General features: G+C 47.3%; 1 protein-coding gene and 1 long non-coding RNA gene across 2 annotated transcripts; both read right to left on the reverse strand.

The window, feature by feature from the left end:
• Positions 1 to 1,300: 1,300 nt before the first annotated feature.
• Positions 1,301 to 6,118, reverse strand: LOC138653387 (uncharacterized). Its single transcript, XR_011315859.1, has 3 exons — positions 6,038 to 6,118; positions 1,738 to 1,888; positions 1,301 to 1,390 (listed from the first exon to the last, which is right to left on the reverse strand). It is a non-coding gene; the product is annotated as an uncharacterized lncRNA (long non-coding RNA).
• A 1,337-nt stretch (positions 6,119 to 7,455) lies between these two features.
• LOC138653386 (uncharacterized) lies at positions 7,456 to 12,609 on the reverse strand. Its single transcript, XM_069743243.1, has 2 exons — positions 12,448 to 12,609; positions 7,456 to 9,937 (listed from the first exon to the last, which is right to left on the reverse strand). Exon 2 carries the CDS (start codon positions 9,876 to 9,878, stop codon positions 8,970 to 8,972), a length of 909 nt encoding a protein of 302 aa, XP_069599344.1. The 5' UTR covers positions 9,879 to 9,937; positions 12,448 to 12,609; the 3' UTR covers positions 7,456 to 8,969.
• Positions 12,610 to 14,241: the final 1,632 nt, after the last annotated feature.

Genomic DNA, 14,241 nt, shown 5'->3' on the forward strand with positions numbered 1-14,241 from the left:
TATCATTTTTAATATTTTGTAATGCTGCCGTTCTAAAGGTACCGTCACACTAGACGATATCGCTAGCGATCCGTGACGTTGCAGCGTCGTGGCTAGCGATATCGTCCAGTGTGACAGGCAGCAGCGATCAGGCCCCTGCTGTGCTGTCGCTCGTCGGGGAAGAAAGTCCAGAACTTTATTTCTTCGCTGGACTCCCCGCAGACATCGCTGAATCGGCGTGTGTGACACCGATTCAGCGATGTCTTCACTGGTAACCAGGGTAAACATCGGGTAACTAAGCGCAGGGCCGCGCTTAGTAACCCGATGTTTACCCTGGTTACCATCCTAAAAGTAAAAAAAAACAAACACTACATACTTACCTACAGCCGTCTGTCCTCCAGCGCTGTGCTCTGCTCTCCTCCTGCACTGACTGTGAGCGTCGGTCAGCCGGAAAGCAGAGTGGTGACGTCACCGCTCTGCTTTCCGGCCGCTGTGCTCACAGCCAGTACAGGAGGAGTGCAGAGCACAGCGCTGGAGGACAGACAGCGTTAGGTAAGTATGTAGTGTTTATTTTTTTTACTTTTAGGATGGTAACCAGGGTAAACATCGGGTTACTAAGCGCGGCCCTGCGCTTAGTTACCCGATGTTTACCCTGGTTACCGGCATCGTTGGTCGCTGGAGAGCGGTCTGTGTGACAGCTCTCCAGCGACCAAACAGCGACGCTGCAGCGATCCGGATCGTTGTCGGTATCGCTGCAGCGTCACTTAGTGTGACGGTACCTTAAGACCTCAAAAAAATTGAGCATGATTACGAGCCTCTTTACACGCTTCAATGATTGTTTGGCAGATCTGTGGTTTCAGCAAAATTGTGGACAATCAGTGCCAGGTTTGTGGCCGTGTACAAATGGAACAATAGGTCCACAATGTCACTACAACCACAGATCTGACCAACAATCGATGAACAACCATTTAAGTGTGTAAACAAGCCCGAAGAGTATGGAGGAGTGGGTATTCACACTTCAATGATTGCACAATCATTGTTCATCAGATTAGCGGGTGTTGTGAAATTGTGGACAGACTGTTCATTTGTACATAGCCACAACCAAGGCATGGAATGATTTATTGCTTAGAAGTCATGAGTTGTACCCCAGGCTGCAAGACAACAGACTACGTTTAAGTGATAAATCGTTCAGTGCCAGGTTTGTGGCCGAGCAGAAATGGAATGATAGGTCCATGATTTCGGCGCAACCACTGATATGATAAAGAATGATTGCCTAATCATTGAAGTGTGTAAACCTACCTACAGGAAAATAGACATATTTGTAGGCAGGCTCTTACATTTATGGTGTAGACTTCCTCCTTCGCTATCCTCATATGCTTCCTATGTGCATCTTCTGTTGAAGTGCTAGCAGCTGAAATACATTAAAGGGGTTCTGTCATTACTTACGATGAATGTGCTGCTCCTCGGTCCTCGTCACTGCACCCGACACACACTCTGCTTACTTCCGTGGCCACCGACTGTCAGGATGGAGAAAATTAATATATACAGCCACTGACACTCCAAGCTCACTGCGCATGCCTGGAGTGTGAGTGACTGTATTCATTCATTGTCTCTGTCCTGACAGCTGGCGGCCACGGAAGTAAGGACCGCGGAGCAGCCCATCCATTGTAGGTAATGAAAGGTAATGAAAAAAATAAATAAATAATGAGGTTGTGGTGTCAAATGCAATATTCACTAACACTTTACAGATTAACGCACCTCTCTTCTGGCTCCTTGTGAGGTCATCTCTTTCCTGGGTTAACAGGACAACGCTTTGCTGGCTTCCTGCGACTATTTTATCGCTCTCTGGGATATCCCTTAGCTGGCTCATCGGGACATAATCTGCCTCCATACTGCAGGATGCAGTGGCCTAAAAAAAATGAAACATGAAAGAAAGGATAAGGAGGCTGCTGAGTCAATATGGCCTTGTGATTAATGATGAATACTTCTCAAACTCTGTGCAAACACACACACACACACATATCTATATATATACAGTGGGGCAAAAAAGTATTTAGTCAGTCAGCAATAGTGCAAGTTCCACCACTTAAAAAGATGAGAGGCGTCTGTAATTTACATCATAGGTAGACCTCAACTATGGGAGACAAACTGAGAAAAAAAAATCCAGAAAATCACATTGTCTGTTTTTTTTAACATTTTATTTGCATATTATGGTGGAAAATAAGTATTTGGTCAGAAACAAACAATCAAGATTTCTGGCTCTCACAGACCTGTAACTTCTTCTTTAAGAGTCTCCTCTTTCCTCCACTCATTACCTGTAGTAATGGCACCTGTTTAAACTTGGTATCAGTATAAAAAGACACCTGTGCACACCCTCAAACAGTCTGACTCCAAACTCCACTATGGTGAAGACCAAAGAGCTGTCAAAGGACACCAGAAACAAAATTGTAGCCCTGCACCAGGCTGGGAAGACTGAATCTGCAATAGCCAACCAGCTTGGAGTGAAGAAATCAACAGTGGGAGCAATAATTAGAAAATGGAAGACATACAAGACCACTGATAATCTCCCTCGATCTGGGGCTCCACGCAAAATCCCACCCCGTGGGGTCAGAATGATCACAAGAACGGTGAGCAAAAATCCCAGAACCACGCGGGGGGACCTAGTGAATGAACTGCAGAGAGCTGGGACCAATGTAACAAGGCCTACCATAAGTAACACACTACGCCACCATGGACTCAGATCCTGCAGTGCCAGACGTGTCCCACTGCTTAAGCCAGTACATGTCCGGGCCCGTCTGAAGTTTGCTAGAGAGCATTTGGATGATCCAGAGGAGTTTTGGGAGAATGTCCTATGGTCTGATGAAGCCAAACTGGAACTGTTTGGTAGAAACACAACTTGTCGTGTTTGGAGGAAAAAGAATACTGAGTTGCATCCATCAAACACCATACCTACTGTAAAGCATGGTGGTGGAAACATCATGCTTTGGGGCTGTTTCTCTGCAAAGGGGCCAGGACGACTGATCCGGGTACATGAAAGACTGAATGGGGCCATATATCGTGAGATTTTGAGTGCAAACCTCCTTCCATCAGCAAGGGCATTAAAGATGAAATGTGGCTGGGTCTTTCAACATGACAATGATCCAAAGCACACCACCCGGGCAACGAAGGAGTGGCTTCGTAAGAAGCATTTCAAGGTCCTGGAGTGGCCTAGCCAGTCTCCAGATCTCAACCCTATAGAAAACCTTTGGAGGCAGTTGAAAGTCCATGTTGCCAAGCGAAAAGCCAAAAATATCACTGCTCTAGAGGAGATCTGCATGGAGGAATGGGCCAACATACCAACAACAGTGTGTGGCAACCTTGTGAAGACTTACAGAAAACGTTTGACCTCTGTCATTGCCAACAAAGGATATATTACAAAGTATTGAGATGAAATTTTGTTTCTGACCAAAGACTTATTTTCCACCATAATATGCAAATAAAATGTTAAAAAAAACAGACAATGTGATTTTCTGGATTTTTTTTTCTCAGTTTGTCTCCCATAGTTGAGGTCTACCTGTGATGTAAATTACAGACGCCTCTCATCTTTTTAAGTGGTGGAACTTGCACTATTGCTGACTGACTAAATACTTTTTTGCCCCACTGTATATATATATATATATATATATATATATATACACTGTGTTACAAATTATTATGCAAATGATATTTTTCTCGGATTTTCCTAATTGGTCGGTGCAAATGACAGTCAGTCTAATAAAAGCCATCACCCGTTAGATTATACATCAAATTTTATTGAAGAAACCTCCCAATGATAACAGTATAATCTCCAACATAAATAAAAAACTCACAATGCACTGTTCCAAATTATTAATAATAGATAATTGTGTGCACAACCTAAAGTGGTGCATGGGTAGGTTCCCAAACCATTAGACCAAGCAATAACAAAACCCAGCACTCAACTTAGTTGTGAGAAGAAAAACGGGTGATTTATTGTATCCCAAGCAAAACGTTTCGGTCACACATGGGACCTTCGTCAGTAACAAGAACTGGAATGGAGGTGAATGCTTGTGGCTATATATGCTGCCAATACAGTCACTCATACAGTGGTGGACACCGTGGAATCAGCCATCTATAAGGCTGCATCAGGAGACTCTCATTTAAACTGGCGCTGCACTCAGGAAATTATTGGCAGCATATATAGCCACTAGCATTCACCTCCATTCCAGTTCTTGTTACTGACGAAGGTCCCATGTGTGACCGAAACGTTTTGCTTGGGATACAATAAATCACCTGTTTTTCTTCTCACAACTAAGTTGAGTGCTGGGTTTTGTTATTGCTTGTTCCAAATTATTAGGCACAGTAGAATTTCTATACATTTGATCTGTTTTAAAGAACTGAAAATGGTCATTTGTAGAATTTGCAGCATTAAGAGGTCACATTCACTGAACAAAAAAGTTATTTAACTCCAAAACCTCCTAACAGGCCAAGTTACATGTAACATAGGAGCCTTCTTTGATATCACCTTCACAATTCTTGCATCCATTGAACTTGTGAGTTTTTGGAGAGTTTCTGCTTGTATTTCTTCCCTCCCAGAGCTGCTGTTTTGATGTGAACGGCCTCCCACCCTCATAGATCTTTTGTTTCATGATACTCCAAAGGTTCTCTATAGGGTTGAGGTCAGGTGAAGATGGTGGCCGCACCATGAGTTTATCTCCTTTTATGCCCATAGCAGCCAATGACTCAGAGGTATTATTTGCAGCATGAGATGGGGCATTGTCAGCATGAAGATGATTTTGCTCCTGAAGGCATGTTTCTGCTTTTTAGACCATGGAAGAAAGTTGTCAGTCAGAAACTCTATATACTTTGCAGAGGTCATTTTCACACCTTCAGGAACCTTAAAGGGCCCTACCAGCTGTTTCCCCATGATTCCGGCCCCAAATCATGACTCCTCCACCTCCTTGCTGACGTCGCAGCCTTGTTGGGACATGGTGGCCTCCACCAACCATCCACTACTCCATCCATCTGGACCATCCAGGGTTACTCGACACTCATCAGTAAACAAGACTGTTTGAAAATTAGTCATCATGTATGTCTGGGCCCACTGCAACCATTTCTGCTTGTGAACACTGTTCAGGGGTGGCCGAATATTAGGTTTATGAACCAAAGCAAGCCTTTGAAGGATCCTACACCTTGAGATTCGAGGGACTTCAAAGGCACCAGCAGCTTCATATATCTGTTTGCTGGTTTGTAATGGCTTTTTAGCAACTGGTCTCTTAATCCGATGAACTTGCCTGGCAGAAACCTTCCTCATTCTGCCTTTATCAGCACAAAACATGTCTGTGCTCAGATTCAGCCACAAATCTCTTAACAGTACGATGATCACGATTACGTTTTCGGGAAATTTCTCATGTTTTCATCCCTTGACCAAGGTACTGCACTAGTTGATGCTTTTCAGCAGCAGAGAGATCCTTTTGCTTTCCCATGTTACTTAAAAACTGTGGCCTGCTTGATAATGTGGAACATCATTTTTAAGTAGTTTTTCTTTAATTAGAATCACCTGGAAAACTAATTATCACATGTGTTTAAGATTGATTTCAGTGATCCATTGAGCCCTGAGACACAATAACATCCATGAGTTTATTTGAAAAACAAAAAAATTAAATCTTTATGAAACTCAAATACAATTTGCATAATAATTTGGAACACAGTGTATATGACGTGACAGTGGGGTGTCAGTACATACTGTCACATACACATATAGGGTGGGGAGGGAACACATGTATACACATACTTAGGGGATCTTCTATCCCCATACTCGCTTACACAGTTGTACCCGAGGACAGACTGTGAACGTCAGGCACGTGGGGCGGTACCAGTAGAACTAAGGAAGTGCGGTATGTTCGAATCGCGGTTTCGAACGCAATTTCGAACATTCGATCGGACCTGCACAGTGTTCGAAATTGCACGAACCCCATAAAACCCTCAATATTTGATAAAAAGTGCGGAAATCGAACATGTGCGGTTCGACAAGCTCACCCCTACTCATGACACTTCTCACCTGCAGCTGGATCAGAGCAGCAGTGTGCAATGTGGACACAAGATGTAGCTGCTGCCCCCAGAGCGCCAGGAGAATATTGTAAATACTGACATCCGGCCGTCGATACAGTTGTTCCTCCCATGTTCCGCCGTCAGGGGCGCTGCAGGGTCAGTCTCAGGGCATCGCTGCGACTTGTAGTTCCTGCTCGGGGCTTCTCTGCATGTGGGTTATAGGAGGGAGGGGGGGTGAGTAGCAGATGCAGGAGCCCCTCATCGTACCGACCCCCAGAGTGAAGCTGATAACTGAGGATCCTGCTGATGGGACCCCCGCCTGTCCTCCATCACAGCTGCAGCTCAGTGCTGTGCCCAGTGTAGGGGGAACTTTTAGAGAGGCAGCCCCCCACCACCATTAGTGGATAGTACAGGGGCGGAGGATATACACGGCCAGCACGGGGAAGAGGATATACACGGACAGAAAGGGGAGGAGGATGTACACGGACAGAAAGGGGAGGAGGATATACACGGACAGTACGGGGAGGTGGATGTACACGGACAGAATGGGGAGGAAGGATATACACGGACAGAACGGGGAGGAGGATATACACGGACAGTACGGGGAGGAGGATATACACGGACAGAACAGGGAGGAGGATATACACGGACAGAACGGGGAGGATATACACGGACAGAAAGGGGAGGAGGATGTACACGGACAGAATGGTGAGGAAGGATATACACGGACAGAACGGGGAGGAGGATATACACGGACAGTACGGGGAGGAGGATATACACGGACAGAACAGGGAGGAGGATATACACGGACAGAAAGGGGAGGAGGATGTACACGGACAGAACGGGGAGGAGGATATACACGGACAGTACGGGGAGGTGGATGTATACGGACAGAATGGGGAGGAAGGATATACACGGACAGTACGGGGAGGAGGATATACACGGACAGTACGGGGAGGAGGATATACATGGACAGTACGGGGAGGAGGATATAGACGGACAGTACAGGGAGGTGGATGTACACGGACAGAATGGGGAGGAGGATATACACGGACAGTACGGGGAGGTGGATGTACACGGACTGAATGGGGAGGAAGGATATACACGGACAGAACGGGGAGGAGGATATACACGGACAGTACGGGGAGGAGGATATACACGGACAGAACAGGGAGGAGGATATACACGGACAGAACGGGGAGGATATACACGGACAGAACGGGGAGGAGGATATACACGGACAGTACGGGGAGGTGGATGTACACGGACAGAATGGGGAGGAAGGATATACACGGACAGAACGGGGAGGAGGATATACACGGACAGTACGGGGAGGAGGGTATACACGGACAGAACAGGGAGGAGGATATACACGGACAGAACGGGGAGGATATACACGGACTGTACAGGGAGGAGGATATACACGGACAGAACGGGGAGGATATACACAGACAGAACGGGGAGGATATACACGGACAGAATGGGGAGGAGGATATACACGGACAGAATGGGGAGAAGGATATACACGGACAGAACGGGGAGGAGGATATACACGGACTGTACAGGGAGCAGGGTATAGTTCTCTCTTCCCTTCTCTCTTTTTCTCTTTCTTTGTCTCCCCCTCTTTCTGTGGCTCTACATTGTAACCCCAGAAATAATTCTCCATTGCGCCGCCCAAATAAATTAAACATGGTATTTATGTTATATGATAATCAGCTTTATTAAAAAAAATTGTGGGTTTTTAAATTCCATGGCTCCCAAAAACTTGACACAAAAGCAAGCACTCAAATCGTTTACAAATGTGAAAAATATCAAAGTTATGGATCTCCATATATGGCAATGCAAAAAAGATGGATCCAGGGCCGGTAGAAGACAACTAGAGCTGAGTTAACCTCTTCCTCCCCGGCGCAGCAGGCTCCGGTGAGAGCGATCACTCTCACCGGAGCTTGCCCAGCCGCCCACACGGCCCCGAAGTTTGTAGTAAACCGCACTGCACTGCGGTACAGTGCGCTTTACATTGACTTCAATTATACGGAAAACGAGACTGCGGCGACCCCCCATAAACATCGCACCAGCAAAACCACTCTCCCTCCCAAGTAGTATTCCATCTCCCAATAAAGAGACAACACAAGTAAATTGCTGGGTGAGGGTCACAGCGTTAATTTCTTTTTTCATATATAACATATATAACAATGGAAGGAAACACTTTCAACTTCACAACAGACCAGTAGCCAAATGCCCTGTAACATCTACAGGCAAGTCAGCCTACTTAGCCTCAACTTTCCGGTGCTTCCTATTGTTGAAACAGCCATGGAGGATCCCGTGTAGACCTACACGGGACTCCGACCCCCACCCATCAAGTACAACGCTTGTTCTATCCCATCTTGCAGCCCAGACAACAGGATATCCAAACCGATATCAGTGAGATGGACGCCATCTGACCTCAGGAGAGCCGAATTGTCACCCTCCAGCTGGCGATGCCGCACCACCACACCGAACTTATCCCCTACAAATTTGGACATACGTGCATTTATGGTGCGTCTAGTCCTCTCTACCGCCATCCCATCCCGTGCACCTTGCCACACGGCTCTAGGTACTATCTCTGACCAGACCAGTATGAGCTCTGGGAAAAAACTAGGAAATCTTACCAAGTCAGACCTCATCATAGTCAGCAGCTCAGCAACCTTGTAAGAACACAAATCATTCCCGCCAACATGCAGAACTAGAATTACTGGCCCAAACATATCCCTCCCGATATCAACCACTTCTTGTAGCACCTGAGGCCATCTCAGACCCCGAATGCCCCTCTAATTAACATCCAAACCCTGGAAACCCATATGTCTTCCTCCAGGACGGCATTCAGCTCTCTGAGCAGCCCAGAAAATATATGAATGGCCTAGGAGCCACACTGTTGGCCTGGAACGACCTAAACAAGAAAAGAATCAAATTAGTAAATCTGGTCTAATGTACCTAGCATAACAAGCAGAGCGCCATCTACCTATCCTTTGAACCTCCGCCTCTGGTAAACCCGCTTTTGCAGCCTCCGTGGCGACCCCTATACGAAAGGAGTGTGTCCCATATTCCCCAGGTAGAACCCCGGAAGCCTGTAGGCCTTTGAGATAAACTGACTGAAATTGAAATTTAGTCAACGGGGACCCATCCGCATGCGCAAGGAAAAATTTACCATTAATTCTGAATTCCAGATATTTTAAAACCGTCGTAACCGGGCAAACTGGGCATCCTGAAACTGTGCTTACCAGAATCCAGGCACCCCTACCAGAAGGGTCAGTTTTTGATCTGCAAATACGGAGACGTATAGCATTTTCTACTACCACCACGTCTTCGCTCAATAAACCCTTATCTGGCATATTTTTTGATTTAGGGACTAACTCGCTAATGCGTAAAGCTCCAAAATACAGGATGACATACGCAGCGGAAAAAAGAGCAGCTTCAAATTGCAAAGAGCAAATAACAGGGGTAGATGAAACCAATTGATGTAATAATGAAAAGGAAATGGGGCGTCTACTCTCTTTACAGGGTTGAGCTCTCTTCCACCCTTTTAAGGCCTGCCTGATTATAAAGGCCTTTGTAACATCTGGCCAATCTAGCAACTGAAAATAAAAGGCCAAACCAGATAGCCGTTGTTGCGCCGAAGAACCCGAAATTTCAGAATTCCAGAGTAACAACAAAAATTCAACTGTTACCTCAAGTCTGGCCTGGCAGCAAGAATGAACTGGTCTCCCATTGATCAGCTGACACCATTCCACCCAAGACTTACCGTATGACTGCCAAGTAGAGGGAGCCACTGACGAACGGACCAACAGGATTAACTGTTGGCCACAATGTCCCATAGGAAAGAGGGGGACAGCAATCCTTCCTGTTGCGCACTGGGGAGAAGCTCCCTGAAGACCTGCCAATTAAAACGCGACAAAGCATCAGCAATATCATTTTCTACACCTGGAACATGGCGAGCTCGAAACCATATGTTCTTATTTAAACAGACCAGGACTAGGTGACGAAGTAGGCTAAGAACCGGAGGAGAAGATGAAGACAAGCGATTTATACAATGGACCACGCTGAGATTGTCGCACAAGAAGCATATTTTTTTGTTGGCGAATTGTGTGCCCCATATCTCCACAGCTACTACAATGGGAAAAAGTTCCAATAGCGTAAGGGTTTTGCAAAGGCCTTGCAACTTCCATGACTCCGGCCAAGCGGCCGTGCACCACTGATCTCCGAAAATAGTACCAAAACCAGCTGACCCGGCCGCATCCGAAAATAATTTTAACTCCTGGCTAGAAATTTCTGAAGACATAAAACAATTACGGCCATTGAATGAACTCAAAAAAGTTTTCCAAACCTCCAAATCAGCCCGTAAACTTCTTGTTATCCGAATTTTATGACCGGGAAGAGTAGCCCCTCTTGTCGCTAAGGACAAACGCCGTGAAAAAACTCTACCCGCCGGCATGACTTTACAGGCAAAAACCAATAGCCCGAGTAAAGATTGCATTTGTTGGAGGGTAACTTTTTTAGCTGAACAAAAACCTTCAATCATGCACATCAGTTTCTCCACTTTTTCCGCAGGTAATCGATAAAAAATATTCACGGTGTCAATTTCGATCCCAAAGAACGACAGGGTTGTAACTGGGCCTACAGTTTTTTCCGCAGATAACGGGACCCCAAAATGGTGTGCTATATCCCTGAAAAAATTCAATAATTGCACACAAACAGTTGAATCTTTAGGACCCACAAACAGAAAATCGTTCAAATAGTGTGTGACAGACCTGAAACCCGTTCCGGATCTAACAACCCAATCCAAAAAGGAACTGAAGAGTTCAAAATAATAACAAGATATGGAACAACCCATCGGGAGGCACATGTCATAATAAAAACCATCATCCACCTGGCATCCCAAAAGATGGAAACAATTGGGGTGAACTGGTAAGAGACGGAAGGCAGACTCGATATCAGACTTCGCAAGGAGGGCGCCAGCGCCAGCCTGGCGGACCAAGGCCACCGCCCTATCAAACGAAATGTATGATACCGATGCTTCCTCCGTTGAAATTCCGTCATTGACAGACTCACCCTTGGAGTAGGATAGATGGTGTATAAGACGAAAACTGCCAGGTTCCTTTTTTGGAACTAAACCCAAAGGGGAAACTCTAAAGTTCCAAAAAGGAGGAGTTTTGAACAGGCCAGCAATCCTGCCTAGCTTCACTTCTTTGACGATTTTCTCGCGTAAAACATCAGAGTGGTCCCGGGCAGATTTTAAATTCGCCGCAAATGACGGGGACCTGCTACATTTGAAAGGGATAAAAAACCCATATGAAAAACCAAATCGAAGTTGGCCCGCCGCATCTTTATTAGGATAACGATCTAACCAAGGGCCCATCGCGGATACGCTCACCGGGGTCCTTATGTTCGCTGCCTTCACTAGAGGCAGGCTTGACTGGCAGTTTGCTCGTTGGACGGGGGCAGCGGGCCGCAGAATGAGCTCCTCCGCAGGAGGAGCATTCATGCTTGTACTTGCATAATCCAAAGAAACGGCAGTGTCCCTCATTAAACAACCAGCTGGCTCCAGGTCTCCGGACGACCACTGAGTTGTGACCTGCTGTTGTGGGGTGACTAGTGGCCGCTGTTGGAAAGGGGGGCTGTTTTTGAGAAAGCATCAACCTGATCCACACGTCCGTAGCTTTTACCCCCCAACCTATTTCAGGCTGCAGGGCCAGCCGCCTCCGGAACTCCTCATCATAGCGCCACCAGGCGGAACCGCCGTGGGCCTTGTAAGAAGTGTAAATCATGTCCTGATAAATGAACAACTCAGAACACCGTTCCGGATGTTTCTGGCCCATGACAGCCCAAAACGGAAAACGCCTGTAACCAATTACTCATGGTTTTTGCGACCTTCTGCCTGCTCCTATCAAATGGCCAAATCATTAAGACGCCTCTCCTTATCGATCGTATGCTGATCCACTGATACTAATGACCATATATCTATATAATTGTTTGACCAAATTTTTGTCTTGGTTTCACTATCTAAATGAGAACCAAGTGGGCTAATCCCGCAATAAAGGGAATCTTTAAATACACTGGCTAGCGGTGGTTCAACCGTTTTAACTGAATTCTTCTGATTTACTATCGTATGCTGATCCACTGATACTAATGACCATATATCTATATAATTGTTTGATCAAATTTTTGTCTTGGTTTCACTATCTAAATGAGAACCAAGTGGGCTAATCCTGCAATAAAGGGAATCTTTAAATACACTGGCTAGCGGTGGTTCAACCGTTTTAACTGAATTCTTCTGATTTACTAGTGTATCGCCAACCGGCGTCGCAAATTGCTCAATCAAAGTCTTAAGGGCCAGTAGAAAATCAGAATTCACATTTTTACCTGCAAAAGAAAAATTGCACTCACCCAAATCTGCCGTAGGAGGAGGGACTCCGCTAGATGGAGGAACTCCAGCCCCTGGGTCGACGGTTGGGTGAGTAAGAGCCAGGCTGGCAGCCCTGGACGCAGCTCTCGGCTCGGCCAGGCTAGATGCCCTGGAAGCTGAACTTGGCTCATGTCTCTCGCCACGAGAACGATGCCGATAATCGGGACTCGCCTGATGCGCTCAAAGACTCCGATGATGACGGAGAGCGCCATCTTGAGGACCGTGACCTATGACCCCTCCTGTGAGATCCGGACCTCCGGCGCACATGCGTGGAACGCTTGCTACGCCAGCGTGAGGAGCGGTGTCCATGGCGACGATGATGCTGTGGTGATTCAGATGATGCTGATAAACTAGACTCACGATGTCTACACCTATGTGATACAGTGGCAGTAGCCAAAATAGAGGAAGCCCTTTGAGGCACAGCAGGGGCTACAACCACCCCAAAATCAACATTACTACCAGCGACAGTGCCGGGTACGGAACCGTCAGGCAGGGGGGGGGGGGCCCTGAAGTTTGCTGCGTGCCTTGCTGCGTGCTTACTGATAATGGCTCAGCAGAGTCATCTGCAGAGGCAGAGGTACTGCCTCTGGACCCCATCTGTAAACTATGTGATGGCTGTAATAACAAAATACTGAGGCCGAGGGGTTAAACTTGGAGCCTCAGTAATGGCATCTACAGTGCCCTGCACGCTGACCTGTGGGAGGGGAGGAGGACAGAGCTGGGGCACAGTGGGAGGAGTCACACTCTCTGTCCGGCCCGAGTGTATTACCACTAACTCGGCAGGCTGCGGAGCAGGGAGAGTGGCCAAGGAGGGATTATGTGTGCTCACTCCTTCTGAATAGCGCTCATGTGAGCGCCCGACAGAAGGAATGAAAGCATTATTAGAAGCAGGCTGAGCAGGAGCGATCCCAGAGGAAGGGGCGGAGCTACGGTGCTATGAGGAAAAGGGGCGGAGCTACCGCGCTCTGAAAGACCGGGCGGAGCTACAGCAGACAGAGCTGGTTTGGGTGGGACCGCCCTGCTTGCCCTGCGATCATGTGTACGCCCTGCTCGCAGAGCAGGAGAGGGAATGGGGCAGGGGCTAGGGCTGAGACGAGCAGGAGGGCGGGAACACCTCGTCGACCGCCGGCCTCCAGATACTGCAACAGCCGGAGGAGGAAGACAGGCACTAAGCCCTGAAATCAGAGCCTGCATGCAGTGCTCACCCTCCTGCGATGCCCTGACACGCAGCATGTCCATGATAGGATCAGCCATCACACCACTCTTTACCAGACAGCGCAGACGAGCACCTCCGGGACCCAAAGGGGAAGAGGAGGAACCACGCAGCTACTGCTGCTATATACCAGGTACAAGTGGGAGGGGGGGCTGAATCGCCCTAAGAGCTACCATTGGCCAACCAAAATGGGCCAGACCATTTTTCCCATAACCAAAAGAAAAGGGGGGGGGGGGAAGGGAGAGTACCAAGTAATGGAATGGGTGGGGGAGGGGGGCACCACAGTCAGTGGCACACTCCTTAAACAGTGCTGTGCCATCCATTGTGATTACAACCATCACCCAGTCCCAAAAACACAACTGTTTGCGCTTTTGGGACCAGAGATACGCCTGAAAAAAGCGGCAGGCAGACATTCAGTGCTACTATAGTGCAGGGGTCCCCAACCTGTAGCTCGGGAGCCACATGTGGCTCACGGTCCCAGGAATTGTGGCTCGCGACTGTCTACCAGCTTGGTGCATTAGCTCCAGGTCTAGCAAACAGGTATGAAGAGTGCACCTCAAAA

The sequence above is a fragment of the Ranitomeya imitator genome, unplaced genomic scaffold (assembly GCF_032444005.1).
Source record: "Ranitomeya imitator isolate aRanImi1 unplaced genomic scaffold, aRanImi1.pri SCAFFOLD_590, whole genome shotgun sequence".
Taxonomy (NCBI): Eukaryota; Metazoa; Chordata; class Amphibia; order Anura; family Dendrobatidae; genus Ranitomeya; species Ranitomeya imitator.

Coding starts and splice junctions, on each gene's coding strand:
- LOC138653386 (XM_069743243.1), bottom strand. CDS start 9,878: ATGGGACATTGTGGCCAACAGTTAATCCTGTTGGTCCGTTCGTCAGTG.